This window comes from Macrosteles quadrilineatus, unplaced genomic scaffold (genome assembly GCF_028750875.1).
Source record: "Macrosteles quadrilineatus isolate MER2022 unplaced genomic scaffold, UCM_ALF_1.0 Scaffold_2__2_contigs__length_208266976, whole genome shotgun sequence".
Classification (NCBI taxonomy): Eukaryota; Metazoa; Arthropoda; class Insecta; order Hemiptera; family Cicadellidae; genus Macrosteles; species Macrosteles quadrilineatus.
The window spans coordinates 182,580,921-182,599,215 of NW_026542595.1; the positions used below are offsets into that span (position 1 = coordinate 182,580,921).

An 18,295-nucleotide genomic window follows, 5' to 3' on the forward strand; every position below is an offset into this window, starting at 1 on the left:
GCCTAGTAACCATTAACAGTAAAAAGGGGTCAATCGCCAATAAAAGGTACTTGAATTAAACTATATACATAAAACTTGGAAAGAAGGTATGTCCACATGTATTCTACACGTATGTTAAATTTGGTACAATTAAAAAATATTTACCTATTTTATTAACAAAAAACTGCCGTAAAAAGCTAATTTCATTTTGTTGACCCGGGTCAATCACCAATAAAAGATACTTAGAATTAAACTATATATATGAAACTTGGAAAGAAGGTATGTCCACATGTATTCTACACGTATGATAAATTTGGTAACGATTAAAAAATATTTATCAGTTATACCTTCGTTCCAAGTTTCATGTAAATAGTTTAATTCTAAGTACCTTTTTTAGGCGATTGACCCGGGCCAACAAAATAAAATGAGCTATTTTGGCCGGTTTTTAGTTAATAAAATAGATACATTTTTTATTAATCGTTACCAAATTTAACATACGTGTAGAATACATGTGAATATACCTTCATTCCAAGTTTCATGTATATAGTTTAATTCTAAGTACCTTTTTTGGGCGATTGACCCGGGTCAACAAAATAAAATGAGCTATTTTGGCCGGTTTTTAGTTAATGAAATAGATATTTTTTTAATCGTTACCAAATTTAACATAACTTACGTGTAGAATACATGTGGATATACCTTCTTTCCAAGTTTCATATATATAGTTTAATTCTAAGTACCTTTTATTGGTGATTGACCTGGGTCAACAAAATGAAATTAGCTTTTTACGGCAGTTTTTTGTTAATAAAATAGGTAAATATTTTTTAATCGTTACCAAATTTAACATACGTGTAGAATACATGTGGATATACCTTCTTTCCAAGTTTCATGTATATAGTTTAATTCTAAGTACCTTTTATTGGTGATTGACCTGGGTCAACAAAATGAAATTAGCTTTTTACGGCAGTTTTTTGTTAATAAAATAGGTAACTATTTTTTAATCGTTACGGTACCAAATGTTACATACGTGTAGAATACATGTGGATATACCTTCTTTCCAAGTTTCATATATATAGTTTAATTCTAAGTACCTTTTATTGGTGATTGACCTGGGTCAACAAAATAAAATAAGCTTTTTACGGCAGTTTTCTGTTAATAAAATAGGTAACTATATTTTAATCGTTACCAGATGTTACATACGTGTAGAATACATGTAGATATCCCTTCTTTTCAAGTTTCATGTATATAGTTTAATTCTAAGTACCTTTTATTGCTGATTGACCCGGGTCAACAAAATGAAATTAGCTTTTTATGGCAGTTTTTTGTTAATAAAATAGGTAAATATATTTTAATTGTTACCAAATTTAACATACGTGTAGAATACATGTGGATATACCTTCGTTCCAAGTTTCATGTATATAGTTTAATTCTAAGTACTTTTTTTAGGTGATTGAACTGGGTCAACAAAATAAAATGAGCTATTTTGGCCGGTTTTTAGTTAATAAAATAGATAAATATTTTTTTATCGATACCAAATTTTACACACGAGTAGAATACATGTGGATATACCTTCGTTCAAAGTTTCATGTAAATTTCTACATTCAAAGTGGTTTTTTTCTAAATATATTGAATTTGTTGACCCGGGTCAACAAAATAGGGAGTCCTACTGAAAACAGCCTATTGTGATACTTTCCCTCCAAGTTGTTTTTTTGTAAAATTCATTTACCACCTAATAACAAGATATTCATGTGATGCATAGAGTATGTAAAACAGAAATTATAGGAAGGTCTTCAAAATTTAATGTTTTGCTTTCCTATGCATTTTAATGGTAAAATTTTGAACCGTAAGTGGATTTGGGCGAGACTATACTAAGCCAAAAAACAGTAAGGCAGAAATACTATTCCAGAAAGCCGTAACGGTTTTTTGCTTACTGTTTTCTGGCCAAGTAAACCAAAGTTACGGTGTTTTGACTTAGTATTTGCACATTTGTTGGTAGATACGGTAAATAACTAGTTTGATATCTCAAAAACGGCTTGAGATACGGTGTTTTCGCCTACATTTTTGGATTCCTCGACCTTCAAAACATAAAGATTTGCACTTACCTCAAAATGTGTTATTTTTGTAGTTACTGCCTTTTAGCTTACGAGGGCAGTGTAGGCCTAAGCTAGGTTTATTTTGAAATTTCATTTTCTTGAACCAATGCCCTGAATTATTCGAAAGATTTTAAAAATATAATTTTTGAATTTTGTTGTAGATTTAATATAGCGACTTTAGTTTTCGGTTAACCTTTAAAATACAATATTCAGGATGACTGAAAAGGTGGTAACTACAGTTTTAAATTCTCTTGCCTTATAAAGTAAGTATAAGGTATAAGTATATTAAGTAAGTCCTCAATGCAGTTCTAGTTTTCTAAAATGTGTTTGATGAAATTCGACTGTACTTGGTCATGTTTTTTTTAAAACATGCATGCTTGTATACATAGCTGTGATACTAACTGAGCAGTTATAGTGTTTGCCTCGTAATCAGTAGATTTGGAGTAAAATCTTGTGAACAATCCAACAAATGTTTGATACCTGTTCTGTAAGAGTAAATAAATGTTCTTGACTAAAGAAACAACTGTTCTTACCCAGGAACAAAGCTGCACAAATATTTAAAATCATTCAACACACTCACTCTGCATTCACTTTCAGATTAAAATACTATAGACATATCACGAACAAAACAACCTGCGCAGAAACGAAAAGATCACGTGGTTCGCGCCAGTAGGTGTGGCGTACCATTCAAACCTGCGCGGCTCGAAACGGCCCAGGGTTCTTTTGTTTCTGGTATTACTATAACACGAAGTAGGCTACATCCACTACCCTAATGAAGTGGTATACCAATCAGCAAATGATGGTATACCCTACGACCAGCAATTGATCTTCTATTCCACAGTTTACAATGCCTTTGTATAATTATAAATAAATAAATTTATCACTAAAACTGTTTTACCCTACAGTGTAGGTCAGAAGCAGTTGGTGTGCCTAGCTCGAGCGTTGTTGCGGAAAACAAAAGTGTTGGTTTTGGACGAGGCGACCGCAGCGGTGGATTTGGAAACTGACAATATCATCCAACAAACCATCCGCAGAGAGTTCAAGAACTGCACAGTGTTGACAATCGCACACAGACTGCAGACCATCATGGACTATGATAGGTAAGGGATGTGTCATCTTTATAATAAACAATTTAGCAGCTCCTGTCTCCGTGGTATGCTGATAAGAGTGATAAGCCTTTTCTAACGTCCTCTCTCCTATGTAAAAAGTTCATTTTCTTATAGTAGATGATTGTTTTCCTTTCACTTTTAAGTTCTCTGTAATGTTGAACTTCCATTCATTTTTTGGTCACTCTTTTTTCATTCTACCAATTTCTTTTGGTAGGTAGCTAGAATTTGCTACATTTTCTTCATCGTTTTAAACATGCCACTCTAGTTTTGAGATCCTGACATTTCTTTCGTCCATCCTTAAACAAGACGAAAATCATTCTAGTCTTTACATTCAGATTAGGGAATATTGTCCTGACTTTTGGCACATTATAAATTGATGTTTTAAGAAATTTCTTTTCTGGCTAAAAATAGGAATAACTGTTTCCTTGCATTAATAGTCAGGAACTCCCTTTAGCTTTGCGGTAATAGGTAAAATGGAAAGCTATTATATACTATTATATTATTTGTGGTAATTACTATTATTTTTGTCAACTATTATGTCTTCGTCAAGGACATTTAAGCCGATCGCCGTTAATAGGAAGACACAATCAGCTTTATTTCATTTGCTTGTTCTAAGAGCTCAGACGAGGTTCCAAAAAAATCGTATCGTCAGTCATCACAACGTATTGCTGGTCGATACAATTAAGAGCTGTTTGTTTATTTACATGAAAGGGTTTTTGATGGTGTTTTACAGTATTTACATAGTGGAAATGTGTGAGCTGAGTATTTATTTTTAGTATCTTATTAATTAGTAAGAGAGGGTTATTTTGAGTTTTAAAGAAAGGTAGTTGCCTAACATTTGCTCATAGTTTCCTTTGTAATGCATACAAAAACCTAAATGCAAAAAGGATTGACTAAAATTGGAGAATTAGGGTAAAGTTAACTTTTCTTTTGTATTTATTTACCTATCAACAGTATCATGTAATTGATCTTATTGTATGTTGTTAGTTTCTTATGGATCTGTTGACTACATTAGTAGGGTTTTGAAAGTAACTAGCTGTACAATTTTAACTCTTTTAAGTTTATCTTTTCAAATTATATCATAGAGTTAAAGTGCTTGGTTATCTTGAGCATTTGAACCCCTCAACTGAATTTAAAGACAAGAATTTTAATACACTAAGTGTAGAAAGAAGATTAAGTATTTTTTATAGAGTTAATAATATAAGTGTAACTATTTCATAAAGCAGATCTAAAGAACAGCACTATCTAAAAATCTGTATTCCTCAGAAAACTTAGTCAAAATTTAAAATTTTTTAAGCTAAGCTTTTTATTTTCAAACCACTAAAATACCGCTTACTAATGAACAGTATTGTAAAAACTCTTAGTAACATGAACATGTCTCTGGTTGCTTAGGATTTTGGTGCTGGAGAATGGGAGAGTGGCAGAGTATGAAAATCCAAAAACATTACTACAAAATTCAAAATCTATATTTTACCACATGGTACAAGATGCTGGTATAGTGGCATGACATGGTTTGTTTTTAAACCACTAACTTAATTATTTAGGTTAGGGTATTTTTTGTGTATATATTATCAGTATAAGAGTATTATATTGAATGAAATTAAATGAAAATAATGAATATTAGAGAGATCATGAGTTTTATAAACCAAAATTATGAAGTACACCCTAGTTAGTACTTAATTTACATAACCGAGTGCCTTATGAGGTTACATTTGAAGACAATAAACTGTTTAATGGCAACTTTTTATAGCAGTACCATATTCATTCAATACCTTTTTCATACAGTCACCCAACAAAGTGGGCTTCCTTGCACTGATTATAGTACAGAAAGCTGCTAACTGCATTTACTTACTTTGCCACACAGTTTTTACTTTAGCACACACCAGTTTTCCAACAAAACGTGTTTTGCTTTTATTATGCATGTAATCCGTGTACGCTTGGAATTAGGTTGGCAACACTTAAAAGATATTACAACTACGATCAGCTGATTTCGTTCAGTGTTTGTATTCAACCTAACCTAATAACGTTTTGTACAGTATTTGAAAGACTAATTATTAATATGATTTATAGTAACTTTAGGAAAAATTTAATGTGTAACACGAGGTCAAACTGCCTTTGCTGCACTCGAGAAACTTTCCACACTCGTCTACGGCTTGTGCATAAACATTTCTCTTGTGTGCAGCTAAGTGCCACTTCGCCCACTAGTACAAAAATAACTATTTCATAATCTGTTTTTGTACACTGACAATCCTATTTCTTTCATGATATTGAAACTAGAAAACTGTAATTTTACCTGGATTTTGTATGCATAGGCTATTGCATACCCTTTTTTATCCATGACTGAATCTGGCCAGTAGCTGTTAATGATGCCATTAAAATCCTTGGTAATATACCATTGACAATTCCCAATAACATATTTAGACTAATTATCCCTCAATAATCCTGTAACAAGCCTGTGATCATTACCAGACCATTTGCATTGGGCTATCAATTAATGCTGCAACAACAGGACTTAACACGTTCAGTGCTGACTACATCAATTGATGTAGTCACGCGACGAGCGCTCCTATCGGCCTACATCAATTGATGTTGTTGCGCAAGCCCCCACTACATTAGTTCAGTATGAGCTCAGCCATTGCCGGGGAACGTTAAAACCGTTGCTAGCCTTTTGTAGCTTAGAATGTAAGCTTTATTTTGGTGTAGGTTGGTACTAAAATTTCCTGTAAAATCCTGTCTTGCAATGCTTTTGTCCCGGTATCGGGGATTTTCTCTTTTCAAGCCATATTACAAGGCTACTGACTACTGATCCAGGCAGTGCTGCTACCTTTGGGTGTTTTAGGGAACTGCGTCCAATCTCGGGGTAACGTAGTAGCCTACAATCACCGTTGCTCTTTTGTTATTCGTCAGATTAAAATATTTTAATGCCAATTGCGTTCGCTGTTACGGTGCCGCGCCGGGGCTGCGTCCGGGCCTCGCCGCCATTGGCGAGCGCCTGTTAAAATGCCTGCCGCACTGAACGTGTTAAATAGTAACAAGTCTAGCAATCGCTTAAAAAAAGGTTTATTAATGCTACTGGCGTAGATAGGCACACACAAAAAAAAATTCCGACAGGATAGCACTACTACTAGGAATTGGTAAATCATACAGCTCTCAGAATGTGATGCTCCTGAAATAACAATAGTTATTTCAAGAGTTTTCGCTAAAGCATGATATTATTTACATGTGGACAATATAATTTCTAGGTCAAAGTCGTTACAGTGTGCCCCATCAAATCTGTAAATCACTGGCTCCAAGCGAGATTGATCCTGGACCCATTTGCAATTGGGCTATCAACTTCCCCATTGATTAATTAGTTGTTACTCATTGATACCATGTAACAAAGGGTCGACGTCGGGGAACAAAGGCCAGGGTTTGGTCCATTCCCTTACGAGTAACATTTTTGAATGCCAATGCCATAAATAAACACAAATAAAATATGTATATAAAAAATGGGTTAAAATCAATTGGTACATTAGATATAAAACTCAAAATTGTTGGCCGTTGCTAAAAACTGGTACTGCAAGGGAGTATAGAAGTGAAAAATTTTCAAGTGAGACTGCCATTATGCAGAAACTGATTACAGGAGCTAACCCAAAAGCACGGAGAGCTCTCTCTCCAACCCCACTGAATAATTTTATCTTGATTGCAGGCTTGTTTCACTTCCTTGCCTTGAGTAACATTTACGATCCTCCATAGTAAAGAAAATATGGGTTGACCTTGCCTACCACCCTTTATTATTTGTAGAGGCAAAAATAAATTGGCAATTTAATGAATCGGGATCAATAAATACATTAGACTTGACAAAATACATTTATTTACATAAAAAATAAAGTAATAACAAATTACTAGAAGATCAAATAGGAAGGTTGGTTATTGGTTACAAGTAACTCAGTAATGATTACTTAACTGTAACTCTTGGACTGTAAACATGGCTTATGAAAATGCTGGAAAATAAATTTGGCTTAACTTTAAAAGAAAGAGTTTGCATCAAGTGAAGAGAAGTTTTGAAGTTTCTTCTGTTGATATCATTTCTGCAAAACAAGTAAATTATTAGAAATGATTTTGTGTGCTACAGAATTCACAGCCCCTTTTTGTTTTATGTTGAATGAAAGAAAATTTTGATTTAATAATTTTCTACACAAGTGTGGGTACTATCAAAGTGTACAAACGAAGAACCTATTAAAAAAAATGTTGAAGCTAAGTTTCATCGTGATTTTGTCTTAACTCATAAGCATAATTAATTATTCCTATTTATTATTTTCCTTTCAACTACATCAGTCAATAGCTTTAGCTAGCATGAGTCATTAATATGAGAAACTTGATTTATTGTGACAATTATTAAGTATTTTCTTGGGATTCAGATTCATTTATCTAACCTCATTTATCTAAACTAATCAGTTTCTGTAATGTTTGTGCTCTTTAACATGAGCTGAACAGGTAGATTTAATTGCTATAATAATTTCATTACTTTGTTATTCATAAATTGTTCTTCCTCATAACTCCGTATGGAAAGTAGCTATTTTCTATGTCAGTTGATTTAAAAGAAGTAATTAATTGTTTCTCAAGCTCTAATTTAGAGCAATGGAAAAAGGATCAGCTGATTTTCCCTTGCTAAAGTCAGTTCTCCATTTGTCCACTATGTGTGCTAAGGTTCCCGGTGTTTTTATTGTGTAAACATATTCATAATTTGTACCAAAAGTGATTTTGCTTCAATCATTGCCAGCTTGGGCTTTGCCTCGTTGTGTTTGTTTAGTATGTAACATAAAACTTTTAGGGAAAATATGATTTTTCATCACTCCGTAACAAAAGTAACTACTTTCGATAATAGCTGACATCAATGAAAGTAGTCGTTTCCCAAGCTCTAATTTAGGGCGAGGGAAAATCGATCAGCTGATTTTCCCTGGCTCTAAATTTACTTTCCCTCGCTCTCAATTAGTTCTCTATCTATTCACTACGCGTGCTAGTGTTTTGTTATGGTTTAATTTAATGATTTGAATCAGCTGTTTGTATTGTTCAAAGTTGTTTTATTCTTTTATTTTGATATTTAAACAAAATGTGTTGAGAAATATACATAGGTTTCCTTTTAGAAAATTTTATTTTATTTTATTTTGATGTTCGATCAAATTAATTGAGAAATAAAATAGTTGTAATATTACTGAGGTCTGCTATTCTGTGTTTGTGTATTTTTGCGTAGTGATGAACCCTCACACAAAAACTTGAGCGCGCGACGGAAAATGCCACTTTCGGTCCTAGTAATGAAATTACCTGTGCAAAACAACCTGCAAATTACCTGTGAAATTACCTATTCCTGTGCACAATTTCACAATAGTCATGTTTACAGCTTACAACAATAAAACCATTTGTTCATATGAAAGTTTTAGTTCAAAGTGTATGCTTCTTCACTAGACTAGTTAACTAAACTAAGATGTGTGTTTAGTTGATAAATAAATTACAAGTTAGGCTGGAATGTTGGATCAGATCTGATATAGGCTTAAGAAATATCCTTAATTCAATTGGTCACCCTTGAAGACGGTTTTTAATTTTTTTTATGAATTGTGAGATTTACTTTTACCTATAGTAAACAGTTGCCTGATTAAATAATTATTTGAACAAATTTTATCTTTAGATGTAAGAATTATATTTATATTCAGTAAGCAATAGAAAATATTATTATAGGCACTTTTCATCTTTTCATGCCAATATGGTCAACATTTTTTAAATACATGAAAAATATAATACAAGTTTGTAATCTCAAACAAAAATTTGGATTTGTGAGTTTAGACAAATTTAATTATTTTTGTTAATGCATTTTAAATTAACATACATTCAATGGACACCAAAGATGATAAATATTACAGCTAAACAACAATATCAAATATGCTAACAAGTTCAGGAAACAAGATACACAGATAAAACAAAATAACAAACTGTGGTAAAAAAATGCATGTATTTCAAGCCTTATCTGTGTATAATATCTCAACATCACTAGAAAACCTTAGATCCTAAAATGTTATGTACACTAAATAAACTAGCCTATTTACAATCATTCAGATCATTACTTCCAAAACTGTGTTTTGAAAAGTAAACAAAACCATGGATTTGAACAAACTGACAAATCTCAAAAAGTCAAAAGTCCAGAAATAACCGAGTTGAATAATGTTTTAAGAAAAAAAATTACCAGATCTTTCGACAAAAGATACAAACAAAGGAAAAGAAAGTGATGAAAGTCAACATTACCCATTGTTTTACTGTTTGAGCCCCAGATACAACCCACACAACCAGAGTAACATTTAACTTCCTTTATCCATGTGAATATAACTCAACAAACAGCTGAAGACATAGTTATATCATAGACTAACCAACACAAGTAGACTTCTCATCCCATTGTAAATTTTGAAGCACGTTTTTCGTGTCTAGTTTATGTACGTGACACAAAGGCGCTAGTGTCGATGAAACTTTGTTTCCATTATTTTAGGGCAATTTCTTGATTTGTGCTTTACTGTTTGGTTATATAACTAGGGGACAAGTTATTGTTTATGATTAGATCGTATTATTTGGTTAAACGAGGTTTTAAATGACTGTATTAACGGGAAACAAAACACGACCTCTACATAAACTGTACAGAACTAACAATAAAATTGTCTTCAGCTGTTCCATTAGGATGAGAAATCTACTAAGGGAGTATGTTTTATCTATGATAATATTTAAGGCTTGAAGGGTTAATGCATGGACTATCTTCATCCAACAGATCTTTCAGACTTGGAATAAATTCAAAAGGAATGAAATTTGAAAGGAATGATTACTAAAACATTATTGTTCTACTGAAAATGTAATTTAAAAAAACATTATTCTACAATACTGATCTAGTTTGTAACGAATTGTGCTTAATATTATCTTAATAATATTTCATTCCATCATTCATCCAGTTAACCCTATTTGTAAAACAACATAGTTCTTTTTACTCTTCAGTAAAAAAATACACTTAATTTACTCTTCAGTAATAAACACAATTATTTTAATACACAAGAACCCGGATAATATGATTAAGACCAGACCTGGTGAGAAATTACCAACTGTTTGGGTTAACTAAGTAGCTGCTTTTGAGAGTAAAATGTCACTATTTGTACAACGGTCTGTGTATTTTAAAGTAAGTGAAATTCAGTAGAATAATGATATCATTCCTTATACTAAAATTGTTAACAGGATTAAAGTGCATTTAAATACATTCAAGATCTCAAATGTTATTTTGCAGTGCAAGTTATTGAAATCATTTGATAATCAACCAAACACTAAATTCAATTTGTGCTTTTAGGCATGACGTTATAAAACCGACAACCTTATAATTTTCACATATGTATCCTTGATAAAACTTAGTTAGGTACAATTAATTTTTGAAAAGTAACTTTTTTAATTGTTCTTATAACACAATAATTTTATTGATTGAGTTTGTGTTTGTCAGTACAGTCATTTTCAAACATTGAGCGACATATAAAGATGTTGGTCTGGCCAAATCCCGCCTTGGGCATAAATGGCCATGGGAGTGAGTAAGTGAGCGACATATAAGTGAAAAATATATCTGAACATTCATTAAATCCATGTTAAAAAGAGGCAATGAAGGAAACTACTATCTCATAGGCAGATAGGTGGTAAATAACATGTTTCCAATAATAAAAAACAACAAAAACAAAAAACATTAAATCAAACTGTATTAATTTTTTACTAGTGATGGTCGGATCCGGTTATCGGACTACTGGATCCACCGGATCTGAGATAAAACCACGCCAGATCAGATCCACAAAAAATTGGATCTTGGGCTGGATCCGGTAATTTTTTTTTTTAATTTTACGAACAAAAAACAGGTGTTTTGTCATAGTGATGTATTTTAAAATAAAATTAATATTTAAAATAAATTTCATATACAAGAATATTTACTAAATTCCTTATACACAATATTGTAAGTACTTTAAATTATTTACACAATTTGCATTAGGCCATTCATGTATACTTTTGTATTTCTTTGAATAAAGTATCTTTGAACTACACCACATACACAACATCGATACATCTTTGAAGTATCGTTGAATTGCCTACACGATTTATGATAACAATTTTAAAATTAAAAACACTATTAAAAATGTTTTAAGTTATCTTTCTTCTTATAAATTCTTCTATAAAATTATAAAACTCGTGGTCAATCAGAAATGTTTTAAGATGTTTTTTTGAATTTGTTAAAATTTTCCTCATTAATTTCATATCCAATACAAGACTATCTGTGTCCACATACAAGTCTGTCTGCGTCCATATACAAGACTTGGCGAATACCGTGAATATAATCGAGTTATTTGTTTGATAAATCCAAAATCTTATTAATCACAAAAGTGAAAAAGTCAATCCCCCCTCCCCATCTAATATTTTTCTATGCACAAATACAGAGTAATAGAGATACCCTTTTGGTGGTCGTGCAAACTTAGCAAGAAGTTTCATTTTATGATTTTGAACATTTTTAGTGTCCCCAAAAAATTAGGGAATTCTGTATCTGTGACTATCCGTATCCATATATTATGTTATTGACGTCGACAATCTACATATACTGAGACATTACCTAGCCATATAAGCTACAATAATTATTCTATATATTATTACATCAACCTTTAAACATTAACATTACCAATTTAATTTTAAACAGTATGATTTAAATTGAGTTTCTGTAAATATTACGTTTTTTTTTATCGTTCTTCTGACAGTACACATCTGGATTCGGAACCTGGATCCTGTACCGACATTTTCTTGGATCCGCCCATCACTAATTTTTACACCTATGGTATTAGGGTTTGTCATATACACTTGAAATTTATAAATATACATATTCCTTTATTAAGAGGGATTTTCTGATGATATTTATAACTAAATTCATGTGAAAATTATGAAACTAAAACAATCACAGTCAAAATATACTATTATTTTTAACAATAGGTCTACAAAAACGCTTTTGTAAAACAATAAATAATGTAGGCAACAAAAATGCTTTAAGTAAACAATGTTTATCAGGATTATTATTTTAACATGGTGTACTACAAAATTACAAATAAATGTAGTTTTAATTTTTCCGTTACAACAAAGGTAGTAGAAATGAAAACTTCAAGAACGGGATTTGACTGTTCATGAAACATTTAACTCTTATAGCTAGATGTATCAAAATAAGACATTGTTAGGTGATCCAGAGCTATTTAAAGATTAATAATTACCTCTTCTCGTTCTCAGTATTGTAAAAAAAGTTTTTATTTCCTTATATTCTCAAACCGTGACAACCCTTTTAGGTAATGATATTAATGCATTGAACCTTAACTCTTAACCCAATTCCTTTCAAATCCAACTTAGTCTACTACCAACCCATTTTAAAATTGTGAACTATTTAGAAAATATCTTTGGTTACTTTACAATTGGCCCGTGATGTTCAAAATAAAACAGAGTTTTGTGCCTTGTTTCAGTTTGTAAGTCTTATTTAAACTCTGTGCAGCCTATGTCTTCCTGCGTCGGAGTGGTAGGAGTTGTTTTTCCATAGGAAGAACCTTTACTGATTTTCGTCATCTCGATCAGTTTGTACAGCATGAAGAAAACTGGGAAAAGATAAGAAAATTAATGAACAGTAAAATCTTCAAACACAAACAAGAATATTTATGTTGGGGGTTGTTGGTTAGATAAGAACTCTGAGAACGAGCTATCTTTGCAACAGTTTATACTAGTATAAACCTAGAACTAGTGTCAAGTTCTTTACTTTTCCCATCCATAGCCAGGAGATGTATATGAAAAAAGAGTATGGATGTAAAAAAATGTTGGAAGTAAAAGAGGGAGTTTGGAGAAGGTTGTACACACTGGTAAGGTCAGACTAGTGCCTCAGTTTCAGACATGAGAGTGACAAAGTTGAGAAAATATAGTTTGCAGATCTTTAATACTTTTAATAAACTTTATAATGAAATGGCGACAATACAAAGTAGGTATTTTAAGCCAAGTATGAATGGAGATGAGTGGCGCGATCTTGTAGTCTTGTTAGTTAAGGCCGACATATTCTTTAGACACAGCTGTTAATCAATAGCCCATACAGCTAATGGCAACTAAGGGATCTATCTTATAGTGGAATCCGAACCACATTTTTGCCTTGGTATATATACAAATTGGTCTATGAGGATAGTACTGCGGATAGTCAGTTCTCACTCGTGCGGACATTAATCAACATGTGACCGTGGCCTAACTGATGGAGGACGTCTAAAGACTACCGTAGTCATGAGCAAACCATGATTTTTGTTAACATGGCAATCTGAGAGGTATTTTTTTTTATAGTGACTGTCTCAAAACAAACTGATTGATCCCTGCAACCAGCCACAATGTGCAAATGTGTACGTCATTCTGCAAGCACTCTGCACCACCAAAATTGTTTACAATCATAAATTTTTGTCTATCCATCAACTGGGGCATGTATATCTATACCCAGTAATGGCGTTGACTCCTGAAAATTACAAAAAATTAATCACAGAGCTCATTATACTTGGTAGAAACTATCATAGTGAAGCACAGAGAAGGGAACCGGCTAAAATATTAGAGGCGGAAGTACAGAACTGTGTGTTTAGTGTTGTTATATTAGAACTGGCTTACTTCCCCAGAAAGCTTGTTGGAGACCTTGATTTACAGACAACCTTCATAATTGACTAAATAGTATTTAAAATATACTAAAAAACTTGAAAAGTTACTCACAGAACAGTATGATGCCAATGCCAATGGAGATGTAAAGGGAAGAGCCAGACATGAGAAGACACGCGATGTAGTAGAACACAGGCACCAGTGCCACGACAGCCCACACCACCATGTTGACCAGACTGTAGTAGCGACGAGGCAGTAAGAACGGCTCCACACGCGCTACACCACTCTCTGTGAAGAAGTCTCCTGTGTGTAGGAAACTCTCCATCATCTTGTCCTGAACACACACAATCATGAAAAAGTGCATGCACATGACCAGTACCCGTCCCATTTAACTCCTCACTATTGTAGAAGAGAAGCTCATTTATCCCCAAAATACCACGAGTGAATACTTTACTCTTTCTGTGCCACTGGCAGCCTGGCACCTTATTTTAGGTCTGTTTTGTGTGTCTTTTTCTGTTTTTTAACAAAAAAATTTAAGTATCTTTGACTTGGTAAAATCTTTCTTTTTATTAATGCATTGACTGTAATTTAAATGATTTTTTTCTGGATTGAAGCATATAAAATTTGCCATTGTGAATCCACTGTTTATTATTTCAGATGATATTCATGGAGCCTCATTGCTTCAAAACTAGTCACTGAAAGATAAACAGTTGAATGATGAGGTTGGCAAGGTATTTTTCATGTTATAGAAAATTCATCTCCTTTTGCATACATTTCTTAACATCCACTGAATTGTTTAACCTTTTTAGATACAAGTTCCAATGTTATTTTCTGAGTTCACAACAGTCAAGAGTCAACTGACCTTTTCTACGTAGAGGTCTCTAAGCCACTCGGCAGCAGCCTCCTCACCATCAGGCACTTGTTCTATCGGGATCCTCCTCAGCAGAAGATGTCCTTCCAAAGGCTTACCTAGTAGCATGTTGGTCACTGTCGGGGCGACCTTAGTGTTTCTGAAACCAACATGAAGCTATCAATTAATTGTTAAAACTAATTAAAAACTCGATATGGTGGAAAAGGTAGACTGGAGGAAAAATGAAAACTCAATGAATAGTAATATTAATAATTTTGGGGAATTTCCCTGGATAACTAGTTAGAAGGCTCAAAGCAAGATGGTGGGACAATATCTGAAGGTATGTCAGGAACATGAGGCTTATAGGACTGTAGTACCATTGGGTGGCTACCTCAGTAAGTTAGTTAGCAATTCTCTTTCACATTTTTTCCTTCGATTGTTGCTGTATTGAATGGTTGATAAAGTTTAAACCTGCATAGTAAACAAGCTTACTCTTTAAAGGCCAACTGGACATCGTATATGGCTGGCACTTTCTCCCTCAGATGGGGTATACTGCTGGTGAATCCCTTGGTACGAGGTGTCAGGTGCTGTTTCAACTGAGGCAGTCCCTTCTCCCGGGCAAACGCTAAACTAGCTTCATGTTTCTCCTTTGTAAACCTCGTCCCCTCTGCGTACAGCAGGAGCTGGCAACAAAGAAACATTTGACTTTAGCTCATATATTCTTATAACTCACACAATTTCTCTCAATTTAGTACAGCAAACTTCCTCTTGTTTAGACCCTTGTTTTCAAACTATGAAAAGTGTGCAGCGTAGAAGTAAATCCAAAAATGAATGGATGGTTTTATGGAACCATGTGTTGTGAGAGCAAAATTAGTAAACTACTAAAGTACATTGAACAATGAACCCTTACTAGCTCTGTCGGCAAAATAAAACTCTTACAGAAGAGGCTCGGACCAAAATTTGTAGCAACTAGACAGTTCACTTTCTGATGATTCACCTGATGATTGGAATCTGTAAATGGAACTAACATTTACACTAACTAACAACTGACTTTACTTCTCAACTGAATTGACATAGCTTCAACACGACACTGAACACACTGACACTGAGTGGTGTTCTTCACGACACTGACTGATAAAAATCCAACACTGTAGCCTACAAACTACTGTAAGTTGTTTTCAAGGTAAGCCAGTACTTTCCTTATTGAAAACTGCACCAATGAGGAAAAAATGCTAGTTAAAAAAAAACATTAATAAGTATCGTACCATTATAGGATCCGGGTAGTCAGCGAGTTCCCTGACTTGAACTCCGATCGCCTCCTTGTCTTTATTCCAATCTCTTTCCAGAAACACAGACTCAGCAAACTTCCACGACCACCCGATGGTTGGAACGTACTTGATGGACTTTTTCGCATAAGCCTTGCAGTTCTATACATAACAGTATGACATATCAGTAACCATTTACCAAATCTTGTATTCGTTAATATAGCACAAGATTACACATTTTTATGTTTATTGATTGATTACTTTGCAAACAAACAACCATACTATTATGTTCATGGAGACTTAATTGGTATCCAACAAAAACCCAAGAAATGGAATTTAGAAATGTTAGAAGTTTTACTTATTCTCAAAAATTAAAGATGAAGGCTAATGCACAATCTTTTATGGGTGGTTAATCTAATATGGCCAACTTTGATTTTATTTTAACATACAATCATGTTGTTTAGAGAATTACCACGGACATTTCCCTGATTGGAAAAGTATTAGTTGCACAATGAACCACAAAATAAAAAGTAAAGAGGAACACACAACAAAATTTTATGTAAATAAGTTCCATAGCGACACCGTTTCACTAATCAATGATAAAAGCTTTTTGCAATAAGCAACAGAAAATCAACATCATCAAAAATTAAGTTTAAAACAATTTTTAACTGTTTGTTTATTGCTCGTAGTGTTAAACCCGCACTGATAACTGGCTACTTGTTTAAGTCACTTATTTAATTAATGTACTGAGACCTGTTTTGATGACCTTAGCTTTAACAGCACTAAATTCATTTTAACCTAAGATTTAACAAAAAGGTAAGCACTTTAATTTTGATACTGATAATATTGTAGCATTTAAAAAAAAGCTAAAATAAATCAATTAAAGTGGTTTAAATACCTGTAGGCCTAATGTCGACAATCCCAAGTGGTTGTGAAACAACTAGTTTCGGCACTTGACTTCAAAGTTCACAAATAATTTACATTCATTAAAAACATTTAAAAACACGTAACACGCATGCCTAGGCCTAGCTTTAACGACGTGACCGGCGGGAGTTTACGTCTAGACTCAAACTCGAGTTTGAGACTTTGAGAGTTTGAGTGAAACTAGTTGTTTCACAACCACTTGGGATTGTCGACATTACAGGTAGCCTATTTAAACCACTTTAATTGTATATCGATAATCCGGAGGCTACCCATTCGAAAAAATAAAATAAATCAAAACCAAAACTCTACATTGGCTCCAACAAAATTTCAACTTATCTAACTACTGAGATCTACTTACACCTAACACACCGATCCTCTCACAGAATATCCATCCAACAAGCCAATCTACGTCGTAGCGATGGTTCATTATCAGATATGCGTGTTCTTTCCCATAGTACCTCTTAAAATCATCCTTGTCTATGTAAATATAAACATCGGTTCCTGACCACCACTCTGCTAGACAGACCAACTCTGCAAATCAAAACAGGAACTAAAGTAAACATTAGTGGAAATTAAATGGCATTGTATTAGATATTAAATACACAATTTAAAGCTGAAAAACTTTACCAATAAGGCAAAACATACAAACTTTGAATTGTTAATCAATTTACAAACAAACTCCCGGATGTAATTACACTAATTATTTGCTTTCCCTGAACTTTGCAAAGGAGTAAGAACGCAGAGAATAGCCTAATGATGGTTTTGTAAATCTTCCTGTAAAAAACAGTCAAACACAAACCATTGATTAAAAAACGAAACTCAATAATTAATTCATTATAAGCACAAATACATTTATTGACTAGTGTTAGAATGATAATCAAAAAGTCATTTAAACACACTTTAAGTAATTGAAGAATTCCTCAGGGGATATTCGAGAATACCAACCAATTTTAGTTTCTGAATAGGTAAAAAATACAAATGAAATTGTATAAAGTTCATGAAACTGTCATGTAACTCACGCCAAGTCACAAGCATGCAACTGATTTGAGGAGATAAAAAAAACAAAAGTTCAATCAAGTCAAGGCATCGAGAAGAAGTTACTCGACCATTGAATCTGAAGGCAAAGGCCGAGGTAAATGACTTCAGAGAGATAGGCTAATCATCCGTGTGCGTGAAAAACTGATTAGTTACTTTTGTTGATTTGATAGTTAGGCCTATTGATTTGATTAAATACAGCCAGAAGTCAATCATTTATTTTCACACAACTCCTAGCAAACCTGGGAAACCAGCCAAATATTTAAACGTTTCAAATACTAACATAAATTTAAGATATGCTGACAGATAATAGAAACAAATAATTAAAAATAAATAGCTTATTTAAAGAAAATTCTATTTTTACTTGAT

At 33.1% G+C, this 18,295-nt stretch overlaps 1 protein-coding gene across 2 annotated transcripts in view; it reads right to left on the bottom strand.

Annotated features, from left to right (window-relative positions):
* Positions 1 to 18,295, bottom strand: part of LOC128986509 (1-acyl-sn-glycerol-3-phosphate acyltransferase gamma-like) — a 114,753-nt gene that overhangs the window by 91,383 nt on the left and 5,075 nt on the right. Inside the window, exons 3-8 of one of the 2 annotated variants that reach the window (XR_008490133.1) lie at positions 17,250 to 17,422; positions 15,968 to 16,129; positions 15,195 to 15,385; positions 14,715 to 14,862; positions 13,967 to 14,186; positions 8,520 to 12,834 (exon numbers count right to left, since the gene is read on the bottom strand). Coding sequence is in view for 1 of the 2 variants with exons in the window: in XM_054406913.1 (XP_054262888.1) it covers positions 12,716 to 12,834; positions 13,967 to 14,186; positions 14,715 to 14,862; positions 15,195 to 15,385; positions 15,968 to 16,129; positions 17,250 to 17,422 (1,013 nt within the window). In the remaining variant the exon portion in view is untranslated. Of the gene's footprint in view, positions 1 to 7,014; positions 12,835 to 13,966; positions 14,187 to 14,714; positions 14,863 to 15,194; positions 15,386 to 15,967; positions 16,130 to 17,249; positions 17,423 to 18,295 lie in introns of those variants that run through there. The other variant, XM_054406913.1, reaches the window with a different exon arrangement.